The sequence below is a fragment of the Monodon monoceros genome, unplaced genomic scaffold, assembly GCF_005190385.1.
Source record: "Monodon monoceros isolate NGI ecotype Baffin Bay Population unplaced genomic scaffold, NGI_Narwhal_1 Super_Scaffold_6, whole genome shotgun sequence".
In the NCBI taxonomy this organism is placed as follows: domain Eukaryota; kingdom Metazoa; phylum Chordata; class Mammalia; order Artiodactyla; family Monodontidae; genus Monodon; species Monodon monoceros.
The window spans coordinates 18,765,535-18,786,857 of NW_021703783.1; the positions used below are offsets into that span (position 1 = coordinate 18,765,535).

General features: G+C 35.7%; 1 protein-coding gene across 12 annotated transcripts in view; it reads right to left on the bottom strand.

The window, feature by feature from the left end:
* The window catches only part of SOX5 (SRY-box 5), a 999,335-nt gene that overhangs the window by 397,419 nt on the left and 580,593 nt on the right, over positions 1-21,323 (bottom strand). For 5 of the 12 annotated variants that reach the window (XM_029204638.1, XM_029204637.1, XM_029204636.1 and 2 more), the window contains exons 1-2: positions 3,727-4,072; positions 2,445-2,542 (exon numbers count right to left, since the gene is read on the bottom strand). The exons of 4 other annotated variants lie outside the window; for them this stretch is intronic. In XM_029204638.1, coding sequence (XP_029060471.1) covers positions 2,445-2,542; positions 3,727-3,738 — 110 coding nt within the window. In that variant the 5' untranslated portion in view covers positions 3,739-4,072. Of the gene's footprint in view, positions 1-2,444; positions 2,543-3,248; positions 3,526-3,726; positions 4,073-21,323 lie in introns of those variants that run through there. 3 more of the 12 variants (XM_029204646.1, XM_029204644.1, XM_029204645.1) reach the window with 3 other exon arrangements.

Here is a 21,323-nt window from a genome sequence, read left to right on the forward strand (position 1 = left end):
GATAGACAAGACTACTGATGAAACTAGAAAAAAAATCACATACAACTTCCAAAATACATAAGCCCCAAGCAACTTATTAATGTCCTCCAGAGCAATGTTCTCTATTTCATATAGAAATTTAGAAGTCTTCTTTTCAGATTTCTGACTAAGTTTGAGTGAACAACTCATCTATATCAGGTGAGCAAACAGAATAAAAACTTAACACTCGATAGAAATGACCTACATATTCAATGAAAGTTGCAGATACTTGAAAAGGCAAAAAAAGCTGACTATGTATGAGAGTGTAATTACAGCATATATACCTCCTTTGGAGAATATAAATATTCAATATTGAGTCTGCATGATATATACTCTATGTGGGTGACTACAGATACACTCAGCCATACAAATTCAGTGTAAACAAATAGTAATGATTTACTGAGATTTTTGTATGTATTACCAATTACAACCACAGGGGAAATTATTAGGAAATTTTATATTGTAGGACATTTTTCAAAGTTATTTTAGCTACTAATATTTCCAAAGATGCTGTCTATACTGACAACTCTATTGATTATCACTTGCTTATTTAATTAGGCAGTTAGAAAAGCACGCCTCTGAGTGACAAAAAACTGAAATTCTCACCAGGAGGAAAAAAAAAGTGTTAAGAGATTTGAGCATCGGAATAGGAAAGGGAAAAGTTTAGTTTAAAAAGAGATAATTGAAAAAATACAAATAAAGTTCACAGCAGGAAAGCTTGCCTATATAAAGGAATAGGCTACAGCCTGTTAATATGTAACTACCTTTTTATAAGAACAGTCATTTAACAGGCTTACAAATCAGACTCAGAGTTTTATTTTCGAAAAGTATAGAGTTGAAGAATACTATCATTTAAGTGTCGCTCTGCACATACTAGAAAACTCACTATGGTATTAAGCAGTAGTATGTTCCAGTATAAATAACTTCAATACCTACATATGAAACAGGCTATGTTTACCAAAAAAAAAAAAAAAAAAAAAGCTAACTATTTTAAAGAGTCAATATACAGAACTTTGAAAAAAATAATTCAAAACTGTTAAGAAAGCTCAACCATTCACTGGAATTATGTGGTGAAGACGCACCTTAAGTTTTTTAAAAAAAAAAAAAAAGAGGAGGAGGAAATGAAAGAAAGAAGACAGTATTCAAGTGTATATGCTGGCTATTTTACTTTCTCTCCTGATCTGATATTGGTTTCTCTAATAGCTGACCACATTCAAGCATTATTTTATTCTCAATACCCCTCTTCTCTTCCATTGCTTCACTTCTAGAATGTTTTAATCTTTGTCCTTTCTTTTTTCGTCTTTTCATATCAAATTCAGTCTTTTGAGCGATGAACAGCTTGACTTAGCATATTTTTAACCAGCTGGTCTAGCACCTAGCTTGCATTGCATAGTCAGATACAACAAATGTTTATACAGAAGGTAGCTTTCATGAAAATGAAAAAAAAAAGCCTGGGTATCATGCATCCTGGCTTTTTTTAGCTTTTTTTTCTAATTCACCATACAGAATACAAAGTTTGAATTCTTTTTAATGGCAAACAAAATTCTATTTATAGTTCCAAAAAATGAACTTATGCTAGGATAAGAACTCAAATTTAAAAACTGCAGTGTGTACTTATAGGAACATGAAGAGGGCTAAAATTCTTTCAGAGCCCTGCTTTACTTGCAAAAACATCCAATGGAAGGATATTACACACATTTCTCTAATAGGAAATACTTGACTACAAATAAACTTATTCCCATCATAGCAAAAGGGAAAACAGAATAAATCAAAATTCAGCTTAAGACTGTAAAAAGTGGCCACTAAAAACTTAAAAAGGGATCATCCCCATTTCTTTTTGACATTTCAGAGTAATGTACTAATAGATTCCTGTGATGTTAAATTTTCTTTAAAAAAAAAAAATCTGCTCTCTTATATCAACAAAAGGTCATGTGCTTTACTGAGCAGCTTCCAAAGTTTTACAGAAGAATCAAATAGGAACTTATAGCCTCCGTTTTAACCACCACTAAAACCTTCTGTCACCCCAGATATTACGAGACAGAGATGTTGAAAATGGTAACACTCTGCACACAAAAGCATTTAAAAAGGTGTAGAAGGGGAGAAAAATATCAATGAAGGAAGAAAGTAAGAGAGTGAATGAGAAAGAGAAAAGCAGCGAGTGGGAGAGAGAGAGATGCTTAATGTTCATTTAATTTCCTGTTATAGGACGTAACCTAAAAATATTAGCAGAAATCCCGGAGACTTTGCAAATCAGTTCCATTTGGTCTGGGCAATCAACAAAAATCAGCTAACAAGATTGCAGAAGCACTAGCTAAAAGCTTCTCCCTTAAAACACGTTTTAAGGGAGCATCTTCCAATGGATTCAGAGACTACTGTAAAATGGGATAGTTGCACTTCAATATATCGGGGGGAAAAACTGTACTCACCTTTCAAACTCCTGAGGTAAATCAGGGTCAGTAAGCATGCTGGAAAAGCACAATTTCCCTTTGTCACAGCAGCCACCTATGATCGTCTCCAACTGAACCTGTCAAGTGAGTCCAAACCTTCTAAACCAATTGATTTTCTCCCTCTCTCTCTCTCTCTCTCTCTCAATCTCTCTCTCTCTCTCTCTCTCTCTCTCTCTCTCTCTCTCTCTCTCTCACCCCCCCTCCCTCTCCTAGGACTCCTTGACCAGTCTCTTAAAGGGGTAGCGCACTTCCAGCAGCGGGTCGGGCTGCTCCCCCTTCCTCCAGCCACACGCTCTCGGGCTGCAAGGCACTAGACAACCTCAGGGTGCCTGTCCTTTCCTTTTAATTCTCCCTTCCAGACATTACCGAATGTGAGAAGTCAACTCATTTAACGCGTCTCCCATACTCTCTCCTCTAAATAATAAAAGTCACACACGCACACGCATGCACACACACACACACACACAATATGATTTTTGAAAATGCATTTGCTACTGATTAAAAGAGAAATCTGTAACCTAACAGAACCCCGATTAAACTGCATTTATTAACTCATTAAGCAAAAAGATTAAATGTTAGTAATAGCATTTTTACACAAAGAATTGTTACGCCTTCTCACCCTTTTCTAGGCTCTCTCCGTGCGCACACGGAAACACACACACACACACACACACTCTCGCACACAACAATCAGGCATTGTTCTGAGGGAAGAAAAGCAACTTTGACAGATTGAAATATAGCAGAGGCCCCTTCAAGGAAACCTGTAAACAACTTGTCACTCACTCTGTCGGTCTCACTGTTAGCTCGCGCTTTCCACAAAGTGGTGCGAACGTCCTGGCAACCCAACCAAAGTTTCCTCAGCTCCAAACTCCATAAAACACGATGTGCGATGCGGAGGGGAATAGGTATCCACATACCAAAATAACGCACACTCCAGGGAACAAAACCCCAAACCAAACCAACAAATGAAAACAAAAAGATGGTCCTAACAAACTGTCCTGCTCGGGATTGCTGGGGAGGTCAGGGCGGGAAGCGCTCCCCTGGCTGGGGATCTCTTTAATTTCCTCTGCCCAGGCAGCCACAGATAACAAGGTGGACAAACTAGGGCTTTACGGCTCCTAAGCTGGCTGGCAAGGCACAGCCTCCATAGCAGTTCCAATTATCTAGATAAAAATCTGGCAGGCGAGGAAGGTAATCAGGTAATGTACCTTTGACATGAAATGACAGAGGCACATACACAAACACAGAGAGAGACACTTACACAGACACGCATGCAGAGATGGTGGCTGCCCCGTGCACCGCAGCATCTGGTCAGGGAGTAAGCACACACTCACCAACACGAGATAGTGTGCATTCTTCACACACACACACACTCACACACACACTCACACTCACACACTCAGTCGCTCACACACGCTCTCCACTCCTACTGGGAGGGTTCATTCTGCACAAAAGGCTACATTTCAGAGCCCGCCCCAATAAGGGAAAGAGAGAAAAAAAGCCTTCCATTGTTGAGAGGGCAGGTCAGTTGATTAGATTTTCTGTGGAGAATTCCACGAGGAAATTCCCTTCAAAGCCGAAGTGATTAACTGGGGGCTATTCTGGAAATGGAGCAGACAATGGCTCAATAGTCTGCACAGCCAATGTCCAGGCTGGCACTGAACTCACTTAAAAAAAAAAAAAATAAAAGCCAGACTCCCTGTTCTTTTCCACACGTTCCCCCCCAGCCCCCTCCGCTCCTTCCAACTTCCCCTCCCAATTCCTTTTATTTTGCAGCTGGACAACATTAAGGGCCTTTAAAACCACAAGGGTTGACCCCACAGCAGTTTGATTAGGTCCCACTTTTTTCTCCTGGCGACAGGCACACAGTAAGTTTACTTTTTTAGACATACACAATGAGACATTACACACAAATTCCAAACAGCAAAATCAATTATTAACCTTATCATATTAATAAATTTATTCTTCATTCAAAGGTTATAACATTTTTGCCAAAGTTGATAATAACTTAATAATGAGATCCATCATTCAAGGGGTATCCTAAAAATACATGTATATACACTGCAAAATCAATGTGGAATAAGATTGAAGCATGTCACTATGGAGTTAAGACGCTAACAGAACACAGAATTATGACCCGCCCTGAAAAAAGCTGTTAACAAGGGATGTGGCAAAAATGACTTGATGCTGACACGATTTTCATTTTCAGCAGTTGGGGAAGGGGAAAGATATTACTCACTATTCTTTCTTGTCATTAGCCTCAAATTATTTTTTATTATAGCAACAACCCATTCCTACATAGAAAGTGAGAAAATTGTTGCATTATTTTAAATATCTATTATTTCAGCACTTAAGGGGGCTACAGTCTAATACACTCTAATTGATAAAGCATACAAAAATAATTTTTTCCATTGTTAATGGTGGATATGGGATTTAGGGAATGGTAGCTGCCTGGCTACATACACTTTAAAAAATAGTTTTTAAAGAATTTCCTAATTATGGAGTCTTGTTTCATCTTGTATCAATAAAGAAAAATGAAGGAGGAGGAAGGGTAAGTTACAAGGGGCAACGGGAGCTGGAGTCAGGAAGAGGAGGGGGCGGCAGTGAGGAGAGGATGCAGGGAGAACACAAGAAGGAGACAGAGTGGCAGCATAAAGATAGAAACAAAGATAATGGCCATAAGGCAGGATGCTGAGATCCGTATGGTCCCAGCTGCTATCTTGCTACAGCTACTACCTCTGGTTGTTTCTCTGAAACTCTAATCCAGAAGGTCACCAGAGCAGGTAAGAAAGAGAGTATGAGGGTTTGAGGCCAACTACAGTGTAAAGCAAAGATGCTCATATCACATTCATCCTTGTCTTTGGTTTTGTTTTTATAGACATTTACTATGTGCATGTGTAAGTACACACATGCCAAACAAACACAAAGGACGTATAGGAAAATGTTAAATGGTGTGGAAGTCAGTTTAAAAGCTTAACATATTTCTATAAACATTTCTGCAGCCATTCAAAACAAATTATTTCTTGCAAAATTATCCTTGAAGAAACTGAAATAGACTAGGAACTAGACAGAAAATTTGCCAGATATAATAATGATCATCCTAATAATGATAACTTGAACTAATGGAACTCCAAGCTCATAAAGAATTCTGTTCACATAGATTAGCTCACAGATCATATGCAGCATAGAAAAGTGTGTGGGTATATATAGCCCTAAGTTTCCCAGTGTTTAAACTTTGGCAAAAGGAATTTGAAGTCATACAACTGGTTAGTGGCCCATTTGTTACTTGAAGCCAAATCTTATTTCACTTCTGATACCATAATACAGAATAAAATAACACTCCAGAATTTATACTTCAGTGAAAATCCCAAGATGGTACTCACTTTTTAAGTGATTTAAGAGGCGTTCAAGTAATTGTTAATGAATTTAAATTTGATATAATCTCATTGTCACTAAGTTAGTACTGTATTTGATGGCTGAATGAAATAAATAGTTTTAAATGTACCTTTCTAGGCTGTAAAAGTTTTCTTTCATTTGAATTCTACATTGCAAATTAACATTTCTGCAAGATTTTAGAAGTCAGCAAAAGAGAAGGCAGCTCCAAAATATTCTCTCAAATCCTGTCATTGATAATTTTATTAAATAACTGAATTGATCCAAGCAACCCAATGCTTAATAGTAAATTACCATTATGCCTTCTTTTTATTTTACATTAAATGTTAAAATATTTAAATATTAAATATGTGCTAATGACTAGCACATAATATGTGTTAAATAAATCTATATTCTTTATCAATTACCTGAAAAGTTCAAGATATTCAATTGGTTACATACCTGGTATTGTCTACATCAGAACTAACATCCCAATGTGATTTTGCTATACTATTATAAGTAGGTCTCCAGAAAGTTTCATAATATATGTAGACTGAGATACACTTTATCATTCACTGAACATCTATTAAATGCTTAACAACGTGTTAAGTACTGTGGCTTTAAAAGTAAAATTCAAGAAAAATTTCCAATAAATCTAATTTTAAAAATATATATGAGCAAAATTCAAATTAATTGTTTTATATGCAAGCTCTCTAAGGTAAATATGGTACGAAAAGCTAAAACCAAAAGCAAATGCATGAAAAGCAATGACAAGAACTTACTGAACAATAATTAAATTGGTGGGAAATACAAAATGATCTACAAACACAGATGTACAAATATAAATACATCTTCAGAGAGAACCAAAGCACAAACTACAACAGAAACCCCATAAAACATTAAATGAGTCTCTTTGACATTGCCGCAGCAGTATTATGGAAAATGGGATGAACCTGAAAAAGTGTGCTTTTGAGCTCATGTTGTTTCAATTGTAGATATAAAAATGAGACTCACACAAGCTAAGAAAATATAAGATATGCTAGTGAACACTGCTGGAGAATTCTCAAAAAGAATATCAGGAAACAAGTTATTTCCAACTTTAACCTCTTTCAGACACTGTTTCAACAAGTTTTTTTAATATTTCTCTTCTCAATAAAAGGAAGAATGTCCATTCCCCTGTTTTTAAGATAGAATTGTTAAATATCCTCTATTTTAATAACTGAAACTGAAATACGTAGTCACAGGTACAGATAACACTTTAATATTTGATACATGTTCCTATCATCAAGCAATAGTTCATGGAATTTGGAAGGTTATTTTTGAGAAATGAAACTTTTAGTATTATAACCACAATGAATTTAATATCAGTGTCAGACAATACCAATATTGTGTTGCTTTAACCTGACACAAGAGGCATTAAGAAAATATTCACTTATTGTTTTTTTTTCCCCTACAGTTATTTGCTTTATCACAAAATGTTAAAAAAGAACCCTCCCTCTTTCAAAAAAAAAAAAGAACTTCCAACCAATGTACGTCTGTGAGCCATTCACCAAATGCCTGGTGAGCTCACCACTGACCTATCAGGTGCAGCTTAAAACTTTGACTTAGAGTAGAATAAGTCATTGGACCTCTTTAGAAACATACCTAAGAAATTCAACAGCCTCTCTTCCTTTTAAAGACCTAAAATTCAATTCCCCGTAATACACTTATGCAAGAGAATTGACATATAATCCCACCCTCATACTCTTCCGTATTGTCAGTTGGTTAGTTAGAATATACAGATGAATTGTCCTCAGATCACATTTTTGACCAACCAGTGTTCTTCAACAACACATTCTTTAAGAATGTGTTCACCTTAGAAACTCATCTCATACTTGTCTCAAAGAGATGACGCCATTCCCAGTAATAGCTCCCACTGTTTGGTATCTTACTATTTACCTCCTTCAGAAGAATTTGAAGTAATTTAAAAATGATAGCTTTTAGTGTTTGAGAACTTTGTACCAGTCACTGCGATGCACATAAAATAATCTCATTTAACATTCAAAACAACTATATGAGATATGTAGCTGTATCATCCCAACTACAAATGAGGGAACCATGGCTTACAAAGAGAACTATTTGTCCGAGGTCCCAAAACTAACAAGTGAAGAAATGGGCAACACCAAAGTTATGACAACTTTCCTCCAAAGTTCTCAAAAGGCACCAAATGTTAATTTATCTCAAATATACCCTAATAGCTATTAAATACCAAGTGTACAGGAAAGTGCTTATAAGAATGTTTTAATGCTAAGAGAATGTTTAAACATCAAAGTTAGGTTGAGAGATGATTAACCTATCCTCACAAATAACTTGATATAAAAGATGATTTTTTTTTTTTTTGCGGTATGCGGGCCTCTCACTGTTGTGGCCTCTCCCGTTGCGGAGCACAGGCTCCGGACGCGCAGGCTCAGTGGCCATGGCTCACGGGCCCAGCCGCTCCGCGGCATGTGGGATCTTCCCGGACTGGGGCACGAACCCGTGTCCCTTGCATCGGCAGGCAGACTCTCAACCACTGTGCCACCAGGGAAGCCCAAAAGATGATTCTTTATACAACAATTAAAAACAGTTAAGAATAGCACCCTCGTGCTATTTATAGTGATAATAAACATCAGAATTAGTACACTCGTCATAAAATCTGGCTCTCTTTTTAAAAATAATTTCTAAACATTCTCTAACATGATTACAATTTTGGGTATCCAAGGGAAAATATAGTAGTCCTCACTTTTCTTATTATACTGTACTTACCTTTCTTCTTGTGATAATGTGGGATGAAAAAATGCCTCTGTGATGAGATGATGTGAGGTGAATGAGGCAGGCACTGTGACATAGCATTAAGCTACTATTGACCTTCTGATGATATGTCAAGAGGAGGATCAATGTGCTCTGGTGATCCTGGGTCATACAGTCATGACGATGTCAATAGATGGGGATCACAGGCAGAGCCAAGCCGAGTGGTGTGAGATTTTATCACGCTACTCAGAGTAGTCACACAATTTAAAACTTACAAATTGTTTACTTCTGGAATTTTCTATTTAATATTTTCAGACCATGGTTGACCACCATGGGTAACTGAAACCACAGAAAGTGAAACTGCATATAAAGGAGGCCTATCTTCTGGTCACCATGTAACTACTCTGCAGTAGTGAAATTTCTGTCTTACAGAAAGGATCATTTCAGGAAAAGATATCTATTAGGAAGATCAACCTAACTTACACTTTAATTTTTTTACTCGTTACACAATCAACTCTCCTTGTGATAAGTGGTGTTGCCTAACTGTCATCAGTTCATGAGGCTGAAAAAGACATGAACCAATCACTCTGGTGGTAATAGTCAAGACCCCTACTGAGTAAAAAAATCCATATAACCCACGAGAAGAGAAGCCATTCGAATGGGACCATACCTTAAAAAAGTGTTCTTGACCACCAAACTTTCTGTTATGTATTTCTCAACCTGGAAAGAAATTCAGGGAACACACTACATTGAGGCAGCAGCAAAGTGAAAAGTAGCACCATGATATTGCTACAATGTGGCTACTTATTAATTTCTATAAAATATTTTAGTGTACATCTTTCAGGGAAGTTTTTCCACTGTAGTTGTGCTATGTATTTCTTGATGTTAACTAACCAGAGCAGAAATAAGAGTGAAAACTGAGTAAAATATGAAAACATTTGAACACTTAGCTTCATTTTTAAGTTGATTTCACTTGTCTATTCTCTATATTCTTCTTTGATTGCATACTAAGTAAATGACAAATCTTATTCATGGTAAATTAAAATATTATCTATTAACAATGCCCAGTCTGTTTATGTCTAGAACACCACAGAGGAAAGAATCGTAGCTAAGCTGAAAGGAGGCCTGAGCTCTAGGCCTCTATTCCTTCCTTACTAGTGGTGTGGTCTTGTCTACAACTTTAACATCTCAGGGAAGATGATTTTTAAGGTCCCTCTTGACTCTCAAGTTCCTATTCTTTAATCTGTTCTTTGATAAATCAATTTATAATCTGCAAAGTAAAACTTCTTACCCTTCTCAGTTTTGTTCCAGTTATATACCCTTTTAAAATTGTTTTAAGAACAGCCCTTGTACTTTATTTTGACCCTTTAAAGAAGGCGATAACTCTACATTCACACATCAATATAAGATTGTGAAGAAAAGTATCTTTTATTAGTTAAAGTTAGTTTGGCTAAATTCAATTAAATTAAAATGACTGGGAGAACTTAACTGGTCACAAAAAATGACCACATTTTCAAAAGAACTAATTTTATGACTAAATTCACCTATTTACGATCCTGAAAATTTTGTGCTTGAATTTTCAAGTCACAGCTTTCATTTTTTTCTGATAAGTACAATCACATTTATTGGCATTATCTAATTCAATGAGAGAATTAATAGCAGTTTATTACTATATTGAACACATCATATGTGTGTGATGGCAGTGACTGGCACTGTAGGAAGAAATAAATACAAGGGATTCTGCCTTTATCTGAAATTTCAAGACATCAAATGAGAAACTCAAGGACAAACTAAAAAGCTGAAATGTGAGAAATCCTGACAGGCAAATTACGTTCAAGAAAAACTAGTTTTTAAAATGAATTTTGTGGACACTGTGTAGAACTCCTGCCAAATACACAGCTTCTTTATTTTTCATGCTATTGTTAACAAAAATGACTTACTGCCATAATTTAGAAAATAATTCAGTCAGACTATGCACAGGATTAAAATGCAAAAAAAAACCCCAGACATTATCAAAAGACTGTATTCATTCAGTTACTCAGTAAGTATGTACAGAATGTTTAATTTACACTTGTATTGTAAACCATCTATACATATTAAAATTTTATTGTTTATAATGTATACTTTCATAAATGGAAAAAAAGATAAATTGATATTTGTAAATTTCCCTAAAGTTGAAGAACTCTTTAGGTATCAAATGGTATGTTAGTATTTAAAAACACTTAAATGTTAATTAACTCTTAACAAATCATGGGTCTGTAATCTGAAACATTTATTTTTAAGTCTTGCTTAAAGTCAAAGCACAGACTAAAAGACTATAAAAGCATTTGTAAGATATGCCAGCATCGTATATGCACATCTTAAAAAAATAAAAATGCATGCCCTTCCTGGTTTGAGGACCAAACTCCAGATTCATTCAGGCTTTATAGGTGGACCATTATTCTTAATCTTAAAGAGCAAGTCAACTTAATAAGTGCTGTTCTAGTATTGAGTGTGTTCCTTGAATTTTACTAGACATACTGAGGGGGAAAAAATGAATCAATACACATAATTTTTTTTATGAGCATCTTTCTGGCCAGAGCATTCTCATAAAAGGTGAGGACACAAAGATAAACACTTTTTTTTCAAGGAATTATGACCTAGGGCAAAATATGGACATCCTGTTCCAATAAAAATATTATCAAGTTCTTACTAACTAGAAATCTACGATTTTCACACAGGTTAATTCATTTAATTTTCAAAACAAATCTGGAATGTATCAGTTACAAATATTAGTTCCATGTCACAGAAACGGTAAGTGAAGTACAGGAACAAAAATTATCTAGCTTCAGATTACACATCTAGTGATAGGCAGAACCCCAGTTTGAACCCAAGTCTTCCAATTACCAACCTAGTGCCTGTTCCACTCTACAAGAAAGCTACTTCCAAAAGTTATCACAACGTAAGATAAAATGATAAAAGTATTATTTAGTGTAACAAAATTGTGTGGGGATTTTAAGTAACAAGTGACTTTAACTATTTTCTGAAGTTCAATAATTTTAGTATTAGTCTGTTGGAGTTAATAAAATATAGATTAGAGAATCAATTGAAAACCCCAGAAGAACTATGAGAATTCAGAATTACAGTGGGGAACAAAAGCAGTATAAAGAAATCAATAGCTTTTGTATATATATGATCACCCCCAGTTATCAAAAGATAACAGGGAAAAAAGACCCCATCAGCATTAGTAACACGAAAGATAAAATATCTAAGAATAAAATCATTCACATAAAGACCTATTTGAACAAAACTTAGTTATCAAAAGATAGTGGGAAAAAAAAACCCATCAGCATTAGTAACACAAAAGATAAAATATCTAAGAATAAGATCATTCACATAAAGACCTATTTGAAGAAAGCTTTAACACAATATGGAAATATATACCATGTTCCTGGATAGGTAGCATCAATATCATTTCTTTCTAAATGACAGTATAAATTTAATAAGTTCAAATTAAAATACCAGCATATGCTTAAAACACTACACAAACTAATTCAAAAGTTTGCCTCAAAAAATAAATAAGAAAAATCATTTAAAAAATCTGAAAAAGCATAAGGGCTCAGGTAACCAGATATTAAAATATAATATAGAGTCTCAATGATTAAAACAATGTATATTGAATGGATTGAAAAGCCAAAGGAATAGAAAAGAAAGTACAGAAAATACCCAAACACAAGAAAAATTCAGTATATTCTATCTAGTTAATGATATAGGTAGCTTTCAACAAATGCTCAACAATTACCTCATGACCAAGGCAAACAGGAATATAAATTCCAAATGGATAAAGATTTAGATGTAAAGAATAAAACCATAAATCCACCAGAAGAGAACATGAGCAATCTGCAATATAATCTTGGCATAGTCTTACTGTTTTGGAAAAACAGTATATGCAACCCATATCAAAGGAATGTGATAGCCTCCATAATATGTAAAGAGCTCTTTGAAATCAATGAGAAAAAGGTTAACAATACAATAGTAAAACAGACAAATAATATAACTTATTCAAAGAAAAGGAAATAGAAGCGGTTCTTAAATAAAGGAAAGATGCTAACATCCTTTAATTTAAGTGCAATTTACAACTACAATGTGATTACTATTTTTTTTAACCTACCAGTTTGGCAAAAAATGAAAAATTTAACATTTTGTTAAGCTGTATTCATTCATAAATAATTTGTCCTCCCCCTTGCTAAACTTCCCTACAGTGGATTTTACTTCCTACTCCACTACTTTGCCTTAGACATGTTACTTGCTTTGGCCGATGGAATATGGAGCTTTCTCTGTGAATGCCTGATTTGGCTCAGCTACCTTATCTTGTTTCTGCCTTCCACCATGAAAACAGCATATCTCAGATAGGGGCTAGTCCATCAGCCTGGGTCTTAGAATGAGAAGACATGGAGTCAAATGGACCCCAACTCAGTCCAATCAGGCCAACACGCAGCTGACCCACAGAAACCTCATGTTACACATGCAAAAAAAAAAAATTTTTTTTTAACTCTAATCCATGGACAGAGTACGGTTGTTTGTTAACACAGCAAAAGCTTACTAGCACTTATAGTCCGTTTATGACTTACAGAAACACATGTTCTTGTATATTACTAGTAGAATTGTATATCAATATAACCCTTCTGGACAGCAATTTGGAAACACCTACAAAAATTACAAATGCAATTCCACTTCTGGGAATGTATTAGATATATTTTCAAATGAGCAGAATGTTACATATTCAAAGTTTCTCACTGTGGAACAGCATGTAATAGCACAGAACTGGGAAACAACAAAGCAATGGTATACTATAAAGGTATTAATAAAAGAAAAAAGAATGTAACTCTGCACTGATATAAAACATCTTCAATATAATAATTGCTGATATATATATATATATATATAAAGTAAAAAAAGCAAGGTACATATCTAAGAACTGAGTACAATGTGCTACAAAATGTGTGAAAATAAGACATCAAGTTTCTTTTTGCTTATATGTATATAAGAAAACCTTGGAAGGATATACAACAAAATGAAACAAAATGGTTATAATTGTGGGGACGGGGAAGTCAGAACTGGACAAATGGAAGACAGTTATGAGATTAAAACCTTTCTGCTGTATGCTTTTTAAAACTTTTTATACTTTTTCTTTATTTTGAATGTGAATCCATTATGTTTTCAAAAAAAGTTAAATATACATAAATTAAATTAGTTAAATACACATCTAATTAAACTAAAAACTCTCCGATGCCTGCTCATCAACGATACATAAGATTTCTCAAATTCGTATTAGCAAGCCCCACACATCTTATTCTTAGAGGCCTGTAATTAATATGTAATTTTTGTTATTAAAAAGCATTTCACCTGCTAAAAAAACTAAAAATCTCATTTTTAAAAATAATCTTCAGGCTTCCCTCCTGGCACAGTGGTTAAGAATCAGCCTGCCAATGCAGGGGACACACATTCGAGCCCTGGTCCGGGAAAATCCCACATGCCGCCGAGCAACTAAGCCAGTGTGCCACAAGCTCGCGAGCCTGCGCTCTAGAGCCCGTGAGCTACAACTACTGAGCCCATGAGCCACAACTACTGAAGCCCGCGTGCCTAGAGCCCATGCTCTGCAACAAGAGAAGCCACCGCAATGAGAAGCCCACGCACCACAATGAAGAGTAGACTCTGCTCGCCGCAACTAAAGAAAGCCAGTGCGCAGCAACCAAGACCCAACGCAGACAAAAGTAAACAAACAAACAAATAAATAAATAAATAAAAGTCCTCAATTTAATGATCTTTTTCATAGAACATGATTTTAGTTTTGGATATAAATGTTTCTTTAACTGAAATTCAAAGACCCCAGTGAATATATCCTTGGGGATATATAATATTTTTCTTTAACAGAGGCTTGTATATAGTTTGAAGAGTTTGAGAGATGATAGCCTAATTATAAATAAAAGTCCTTAACATGTCATATTTGACTTTTAATGCTCTGACATGGTCTCCTTACCCAACCAAATCTCTCCTACATGCCATGAACTTCATGCTCCTGCTGTACCAGGCTGGTAAAGTTGCTGGCAAACAGCCTGTTGCTTCTTCCTTCAATGCTTTTGTGTGAAATGTGCATTCCTCCTGGAATATCTTCCACACTCCCTTACCCCATTTTATCAGGCTAATTGCTACTCATCCTTTAAGATTTGTTGAAGCTGCAGACTCCATTGGAATCCCATGTTGATCCCTTACCTGTTATCCTTCTTGGGACTCCCATAACAGGTAGAACAGAAGTTCCCACTATTCAGCTCTAAGCTCTAAAAAGATGGATGCTCTTGTCTTATTCATTATTGTATCTTCCAGACTATTTCAATGTTCTATAATACCCACGGCATGCTCTATCTGCAAAAAAAGATCAGGAGACTGCGGAACCCTGCGTCTGTGTGTCCTGGTATCAGGTCATTGCACAACCTGTTTCCCAAGGCCAGGACATCATCACCTTTACACCACGATTAAGTATTACCTCCTCAAAGCAGCCTTCCCTAGGCTAGGATTGAAGTGTAAGAAACAACATGGGTGGAAGGTCAAAGTCCGTGGACAACTGTGGTGGTATTAACAGAAGTTTGGAAGTTGGGATTTTTTGTGGGAAAAGTGATGCTACATTGAATTTGACATAATGGCAGAACTTCTGAGTAAAGGTTTCTAACTTAGAGATGGGAATATTACACTGAAGTGTGTAAAAGTATCACAGTAAAAGTAGATTTTATTTCATAAGTATGAAAGTCTGTTTAATAAGGTGAGTAAAGTACTAAACTAGAAAAACTAAAGTTTCAAGAAAGGACAAACATAATGACAATTTTTTAAAAAGAGGCCTATTTGAAAAACCATTGATTCTGGCAACTTAGTCAGTAACTGTTGAGAGATGCTCTTGAAATACCAGAAGAAAAGAGTTCATCTCTGATGAAATGAAACCATAAATTCCATAGCCTTCCTCCACCTCTCTGCAAACACACACACACACACACACCCCACACACATACATGCACACACGCACAACTATTTTATTCCCTTCCATAAAAAAGACTCTACAAACAACACAGGGTCTCCAGATTAAAAATTACGTTAGAAACAGAAAAGCATCAACTGAAGGCATACTCTAGGAAAACTATACCAGGGAGAGAAGAAAATGTAGAAAATTTTAAATGTCTAAAGTTTTGAGGAAAAAATAATGGACTTCTTCGTTAATTTCTGAATGGTAATAATAATAGTGAAATACAACTACCATTACATCTTTCCAGGAGTCCAGACGCTATTTTGGCAATTAGGCAGTCACTGCCATTTTGATTGCATTTAAAATGATCAAGTATGCAATTGCCCACTGTTGTCCTTTTCTTCCAGTACAAAGATTTAAATCTTATTTCTGATCTAAAAATATTCCATTTATATCTCTTTGCTGATAGATTTTCCTGTTGCTTTATTTCAAGGTCCTGTAGAAATCATTAGTGACATTATGCCAAAGGCTGAACATCATAAGCAACCTGAACAGTTTGATTCACCTAAAAAGCAACGCACAATTCACTGAAAGAAAATGCAATAATGATCCCGTCCAACTAAAACTGTTAAATTAAATGGAGAGAATCTAATGATTTCCCCTTATCATTCTGATATTCTGGAAACATGGCAGGGGAACGATAAATACCAACACATATGTTGAAGATGCCCACTCTTTTTTAGCTTAAGGAAAGCAAGTGAATTCTTTTAAAAAGAAACTGCCCTGTTACATAAAGAACGTTCTAATGGATGCATCTAAGTGCAAAAAAAGGGCAAATAACCTCCTAAATTAATACATATTTAAACAAATTCTTAAGCCAATTAAACAAATAGAAAGCTATCCAATTAAGATACTGAGGAAGCACAGGAGAAAGCAGGAACTACTGCCTGAACATAAGACCAGTTACGAAAAACACAAACAAGAAATCACATTCTATTAGTTCAAAACAATAAATTTATCTCATTTCTACTTTTCTATAATTTCTGTCAAATACATATGATCATGCTTTTCTGTCCCATATATGCAATTCTGTCTACATACCTACAGTTTAAGAAATTACAAAAGCACATGCAGAATTCAAGGAACTGTCCTTGATTCCTGAATCTGACATATCCATAGAAAAGCGAAATTCAGTATCAGGGAAACTCAGACCGGTTAATTTAATGGCCTGACCTTAGAGAGCTTTCAGAGATATGTTTAACAGGATTAAACAGACTATAGCCTAAGTTCAGCATGCACACATGCATGAATGAGTGAAGGACAAAAAGCTGAAAGACTACAAATTTTATCCCATTCATAATTTCTGCATTTGAAGTGTATAATATTTAAATATGCATTCTGTAAGTAAAACTAGGCTGCTAATAAACTAGTTATGACTGATTAATTAAAATATAAAGCAGTAATCTTCAAACTTTTTAGACTTGAAACTCTTTCTCAAAAACAAGCACCCCGCCCAAACCCCCCAAACTTAGGGAGCATAGAAATATTAGAGGATAAGGGTGAGTTTGTATGGTGGAGGCTGCAGCAGAGCTGGGATGGAAGAGAATTCCACTAAACCTTAGAAAAGTTAGAAAAGCATCCCATCAAAAATAATTCTAAATGTCTGCAGAAGCAAATTAAGATATATTAGGGGAGGGAGATAAATATTAGAATATTAAAAGGATTTAAACTAGGTACTTATAAACATTTTATAACATGTATCCCATGTTATTTTATCACAAGTTTGCTCTTTTTCCCTCCCTCTTACTTTCTCACTATCCCCAAATACTATACAACTATAATTTTCATCATATTTCCCACAATTCACATGTATTCCTCAGAAACACTCCTTCACTATATCCCCTTTATTTACTTTGCAACCAATCCTGGGGCAGAAAAGACATACCTAAGTTACTATTTTATGTTTCTTTGAAAGATACATAGCTGTCCTGTTAGCACAGGGGTTCCATTATAGGATGTCCTGAAGAATACAACATGTTCACATCTCCCTCTAGGCCAGCCTTGAAAAGGAAGCTAACATAATGCACTCCTATGGAAGACTGTTCATTGTTTGAAAGTGTAAAGTCCAGCATAACAATGGGTAATTACCTAAGTGTTCGCCATATACTTTATTACTCCTTAATATATGTTTATCACATATATACGTAAACCTTAATACATTCTTACATACATATGTGTAATATACCAGCTAACCCAATACAACCATTTACCTTAGTGTTTTTCAAACACTTCATGTAACTCAAATAGGGCAATAAAGGCTTTATTTGACAATTTTAAATGTAAATGTATTCTTGGTCATATAAATACACATATACGGGCATCAGTATGTCTACAAAATCAAATTTACATGTTTCCAGTAAGGTCTGGCCCACCTTGATAAACGAATCCTTGACAGTGTCCCATGATATCAGAAAGCTGGCAGGCGGCGCTTGCAAAGAACTAAACTTGGAGAATCAGCCACTAGGAGTACCGAAGGCTAGGACCAAGGCAAGGGTCGGAGGGTGGCAGGTTCCCGGCAGCCCCTGCGCCGGCAGGGAACGTGCCTGGTGTGCGCGATGACGTCAGCAACGTGCCCTGCGCAGATACCGCCTACCGCGGCAGGATTGTCTCTGTGGCAGCGCAGTCGGCTCACTGTTCTTCTCGTGGGGGCCGGAGCAACTTGTCCGTATCCAGTGTCTAGAACACGTGGTCAGTGGCATGGGCAGTGCCCCATCAGTCTCAGGTGGCCTGCACTACCATGTTTGAGCGGACGACCTAACTGCCTATCAACTTCTCCTTTGGTTTTACCGACGATTTACCCGATTTGGTTTTACGGGTTTAGCACTGGCAGCCAGAGTGTGTTGGACCATTGTCAGGTCCTGCCTCGAAAACACTAGCCACCGCGGCCAGGTGGTGGTGGGCACCTCAGGCACGAAGACCAGAAGTAAAGCACCCCAGCACTGGACAAGTTCCTGGACAAATTGTGGACTGACCCTCCGCATAGGTGCTTACAATCCCCTTGTGGTTCTCTGAGTGTTTAACAACCATGACCATTAGGCAGACGTGCATACCTAAGTAACCTATGTTTTTGCATTCTTACAATTGGCTTTGTAGCACCTGGAGACCAACTATCAGACCGCAGTAATATTCTGCCTTGTAAGTTTTGTGTTGTCTAGTACTTGATGCAGATTATTTCATTATTTCTTCAAGATTTCAAAGAAGCAGTAGAAATGTCTTTTTGCATATTCAGTCTCCGGGGAAGTGTGGGGTAAGAAGGGATGAGAATCCAACACTTTTTTTCCCTCTCCTCCCTTACATTTCTTCCTCCTCATTCACAAGGAAACCCAATATCCCCCCTTTTCCGCCCCCGAAAACAGCGAGTGAACACATTAAGAGGTTTGCTTGGGTAAATGGCCTGTACTGGATTTTTTTCCTTCAAGACAAGGGAAAGGAACAAGTTTGTTTCTATTTTGGCAGAAACTGAAAGGAAATTTTGTGCAGTGACTGTCATAAAAAGCTAAGTAATAAGTTTTATATTTCAATATATTGTATATATTGAAAATAAACATTAAAGTTAAGTTGATGTAAACAAAATATTTTATTTGATGAGAAGATTACAGAAATGCAATGAAGAAGAATATATTGTACTGCCCAGTAAAGTTAATGAAATCTTATTACTGTAATTAGCAAATAGGCCAGTTTCTAAACAATTTATGTACATGATAGCCAGGCAAAATTTTATGTAATATGCATACTGAGTACATAGTTATCTATAATAGAAATGTATTGATTGGGTTATATACCCCCCCAAAAAAATCTCAGAAGCAATATAATATAGTGAATAAACACAAATATGTATTACGTGAATTCAGAGAACCTAGGTTCAAGTCATAATTCTGCCCTCATACCTCTCTGATCCTCAGTTGCCTCACTTGTAACTTGGGGATGATAACAATACCTATCTAGCAAAGATGTTTTAAATATTTAATATTGCAATATACATGAAAAAATGCTTTGTACACTGTGAAATGCAATATAAGTGTTAGCAGTTATTTCAGTGAATGAGGTATTGTTTATAAACTTAGAAAAGTAACTCCAGTGCATAAAATAAGTCATACAAATTCCTATGTAAAATGATCTCTTTCAATAATACTACTCTTCATACCAGTGATTACATTTTCCTCTTGAGTGAATGATGCTGAAAAGAGCAATAAGATTGTCTTCTAGTAGCTGTATGTTTAACCCACAGTCAATTATTTTCAGATTGTTTATGTTGCACACAATGCATACCATAAGAAAGGAAACAAAAACATTAAGATTCTGGAAATGAGCTTTTAAATGTTAAGATTATTTAAGCATTTCATTTATTATACGATTCATATGATGTATAGCATAAGCATGCATACACAGTAAGGAAATGAATTTTAGAAGTCGACACTAGGTGGGTCCATAGTAATGAACTGAACATTTGAAATTGAAATGTGAGAAATATCTGTGTTTACAATAGACGGATTACAGCTCAAAAAAAGCCAGTTGAAACAGAGCAATTTGAAAAGCTCAACTGGTATTTTCAAAAGGTAAATATACATAAATAGGAAATATAAAAAGTAAATATACAAGGTAGTCTGAATTATTTTTTAATTTAGTATCTGCCAAAACAGTTTCCTTTCATAAAAGTATACAGACAATATGCAACATGGAGTAGAAATAGAAAGGTAATGTATGGTCTATAAGTGTTCTAGAATAATATTTCCCCCAATAAATGTCTTTTCTGATTAAAAACAATAATTTTTAAAATATCCTTATAAATTCAAAATAATTTTAAGCCAATGTCTATAACAAAAACACTGCATTTTATCTCTGCAATAAAACATGGCAGGATAGTAGGAAACATGTAAAACAATATTTGGTTATAAGAGAATGGGAAACTGGAAAGACTTTCAAACCAAGTATAATAAGAAGAAATTAAAATGATTACTTACGATAAACAGACCTTAATTTTCCTAACTGTCATTATATTCTGATTGGCCTGGCTTCGGTGTTTCCATCTAAAATTTTTTTGAAGATTATAAAGTTTAGTTTTGTGGCTGAGAAGATCCCTATAATATCATGGATATTATAATATCCAGGTCAAGGATAATCATAGCTTACATTTAGTAAGTGCTTACTAAGTAGCAAAGCATTGTCATAAACACGCTTCAACCAATGCTTTCAGGTAGGCACCCTTGTTAGTATCATCCCCATTGGGGTACAAAATCAGAGATATTAAATAATTTTCCAAGAGTCGAACAAATAGTAGATGGCAGAACATGGATTCCACATGCCTCCCTAGTACTGGTTCTTGAACTCTTTTCAGATAAACTTCCTCAAAATGGTGTCTACTCTTGCTGTTACCATTTAACAACCTCACATTCACTTCTCAAGGAAACACAGTATAGGTTTCACCCACACACAGCACTACCAAAACTACAACTTCTAAGATTAACAATGACCTCCATATTACTAAACCTAGTGGAAACTTCAATTCTTATACTACCTGACCTTGGCCAAGCCTTCCTTTCTTCAACATTGTCTTCTCATTATTTCCATTATGGCAGAGCCCCTGTTTTTCATCATTCTTCTCTGTCTGCCCCTTCTTGGACTTCTTTGAGTGTTGTTCCTTCTATGCTCAACATTTGAATGTTGTG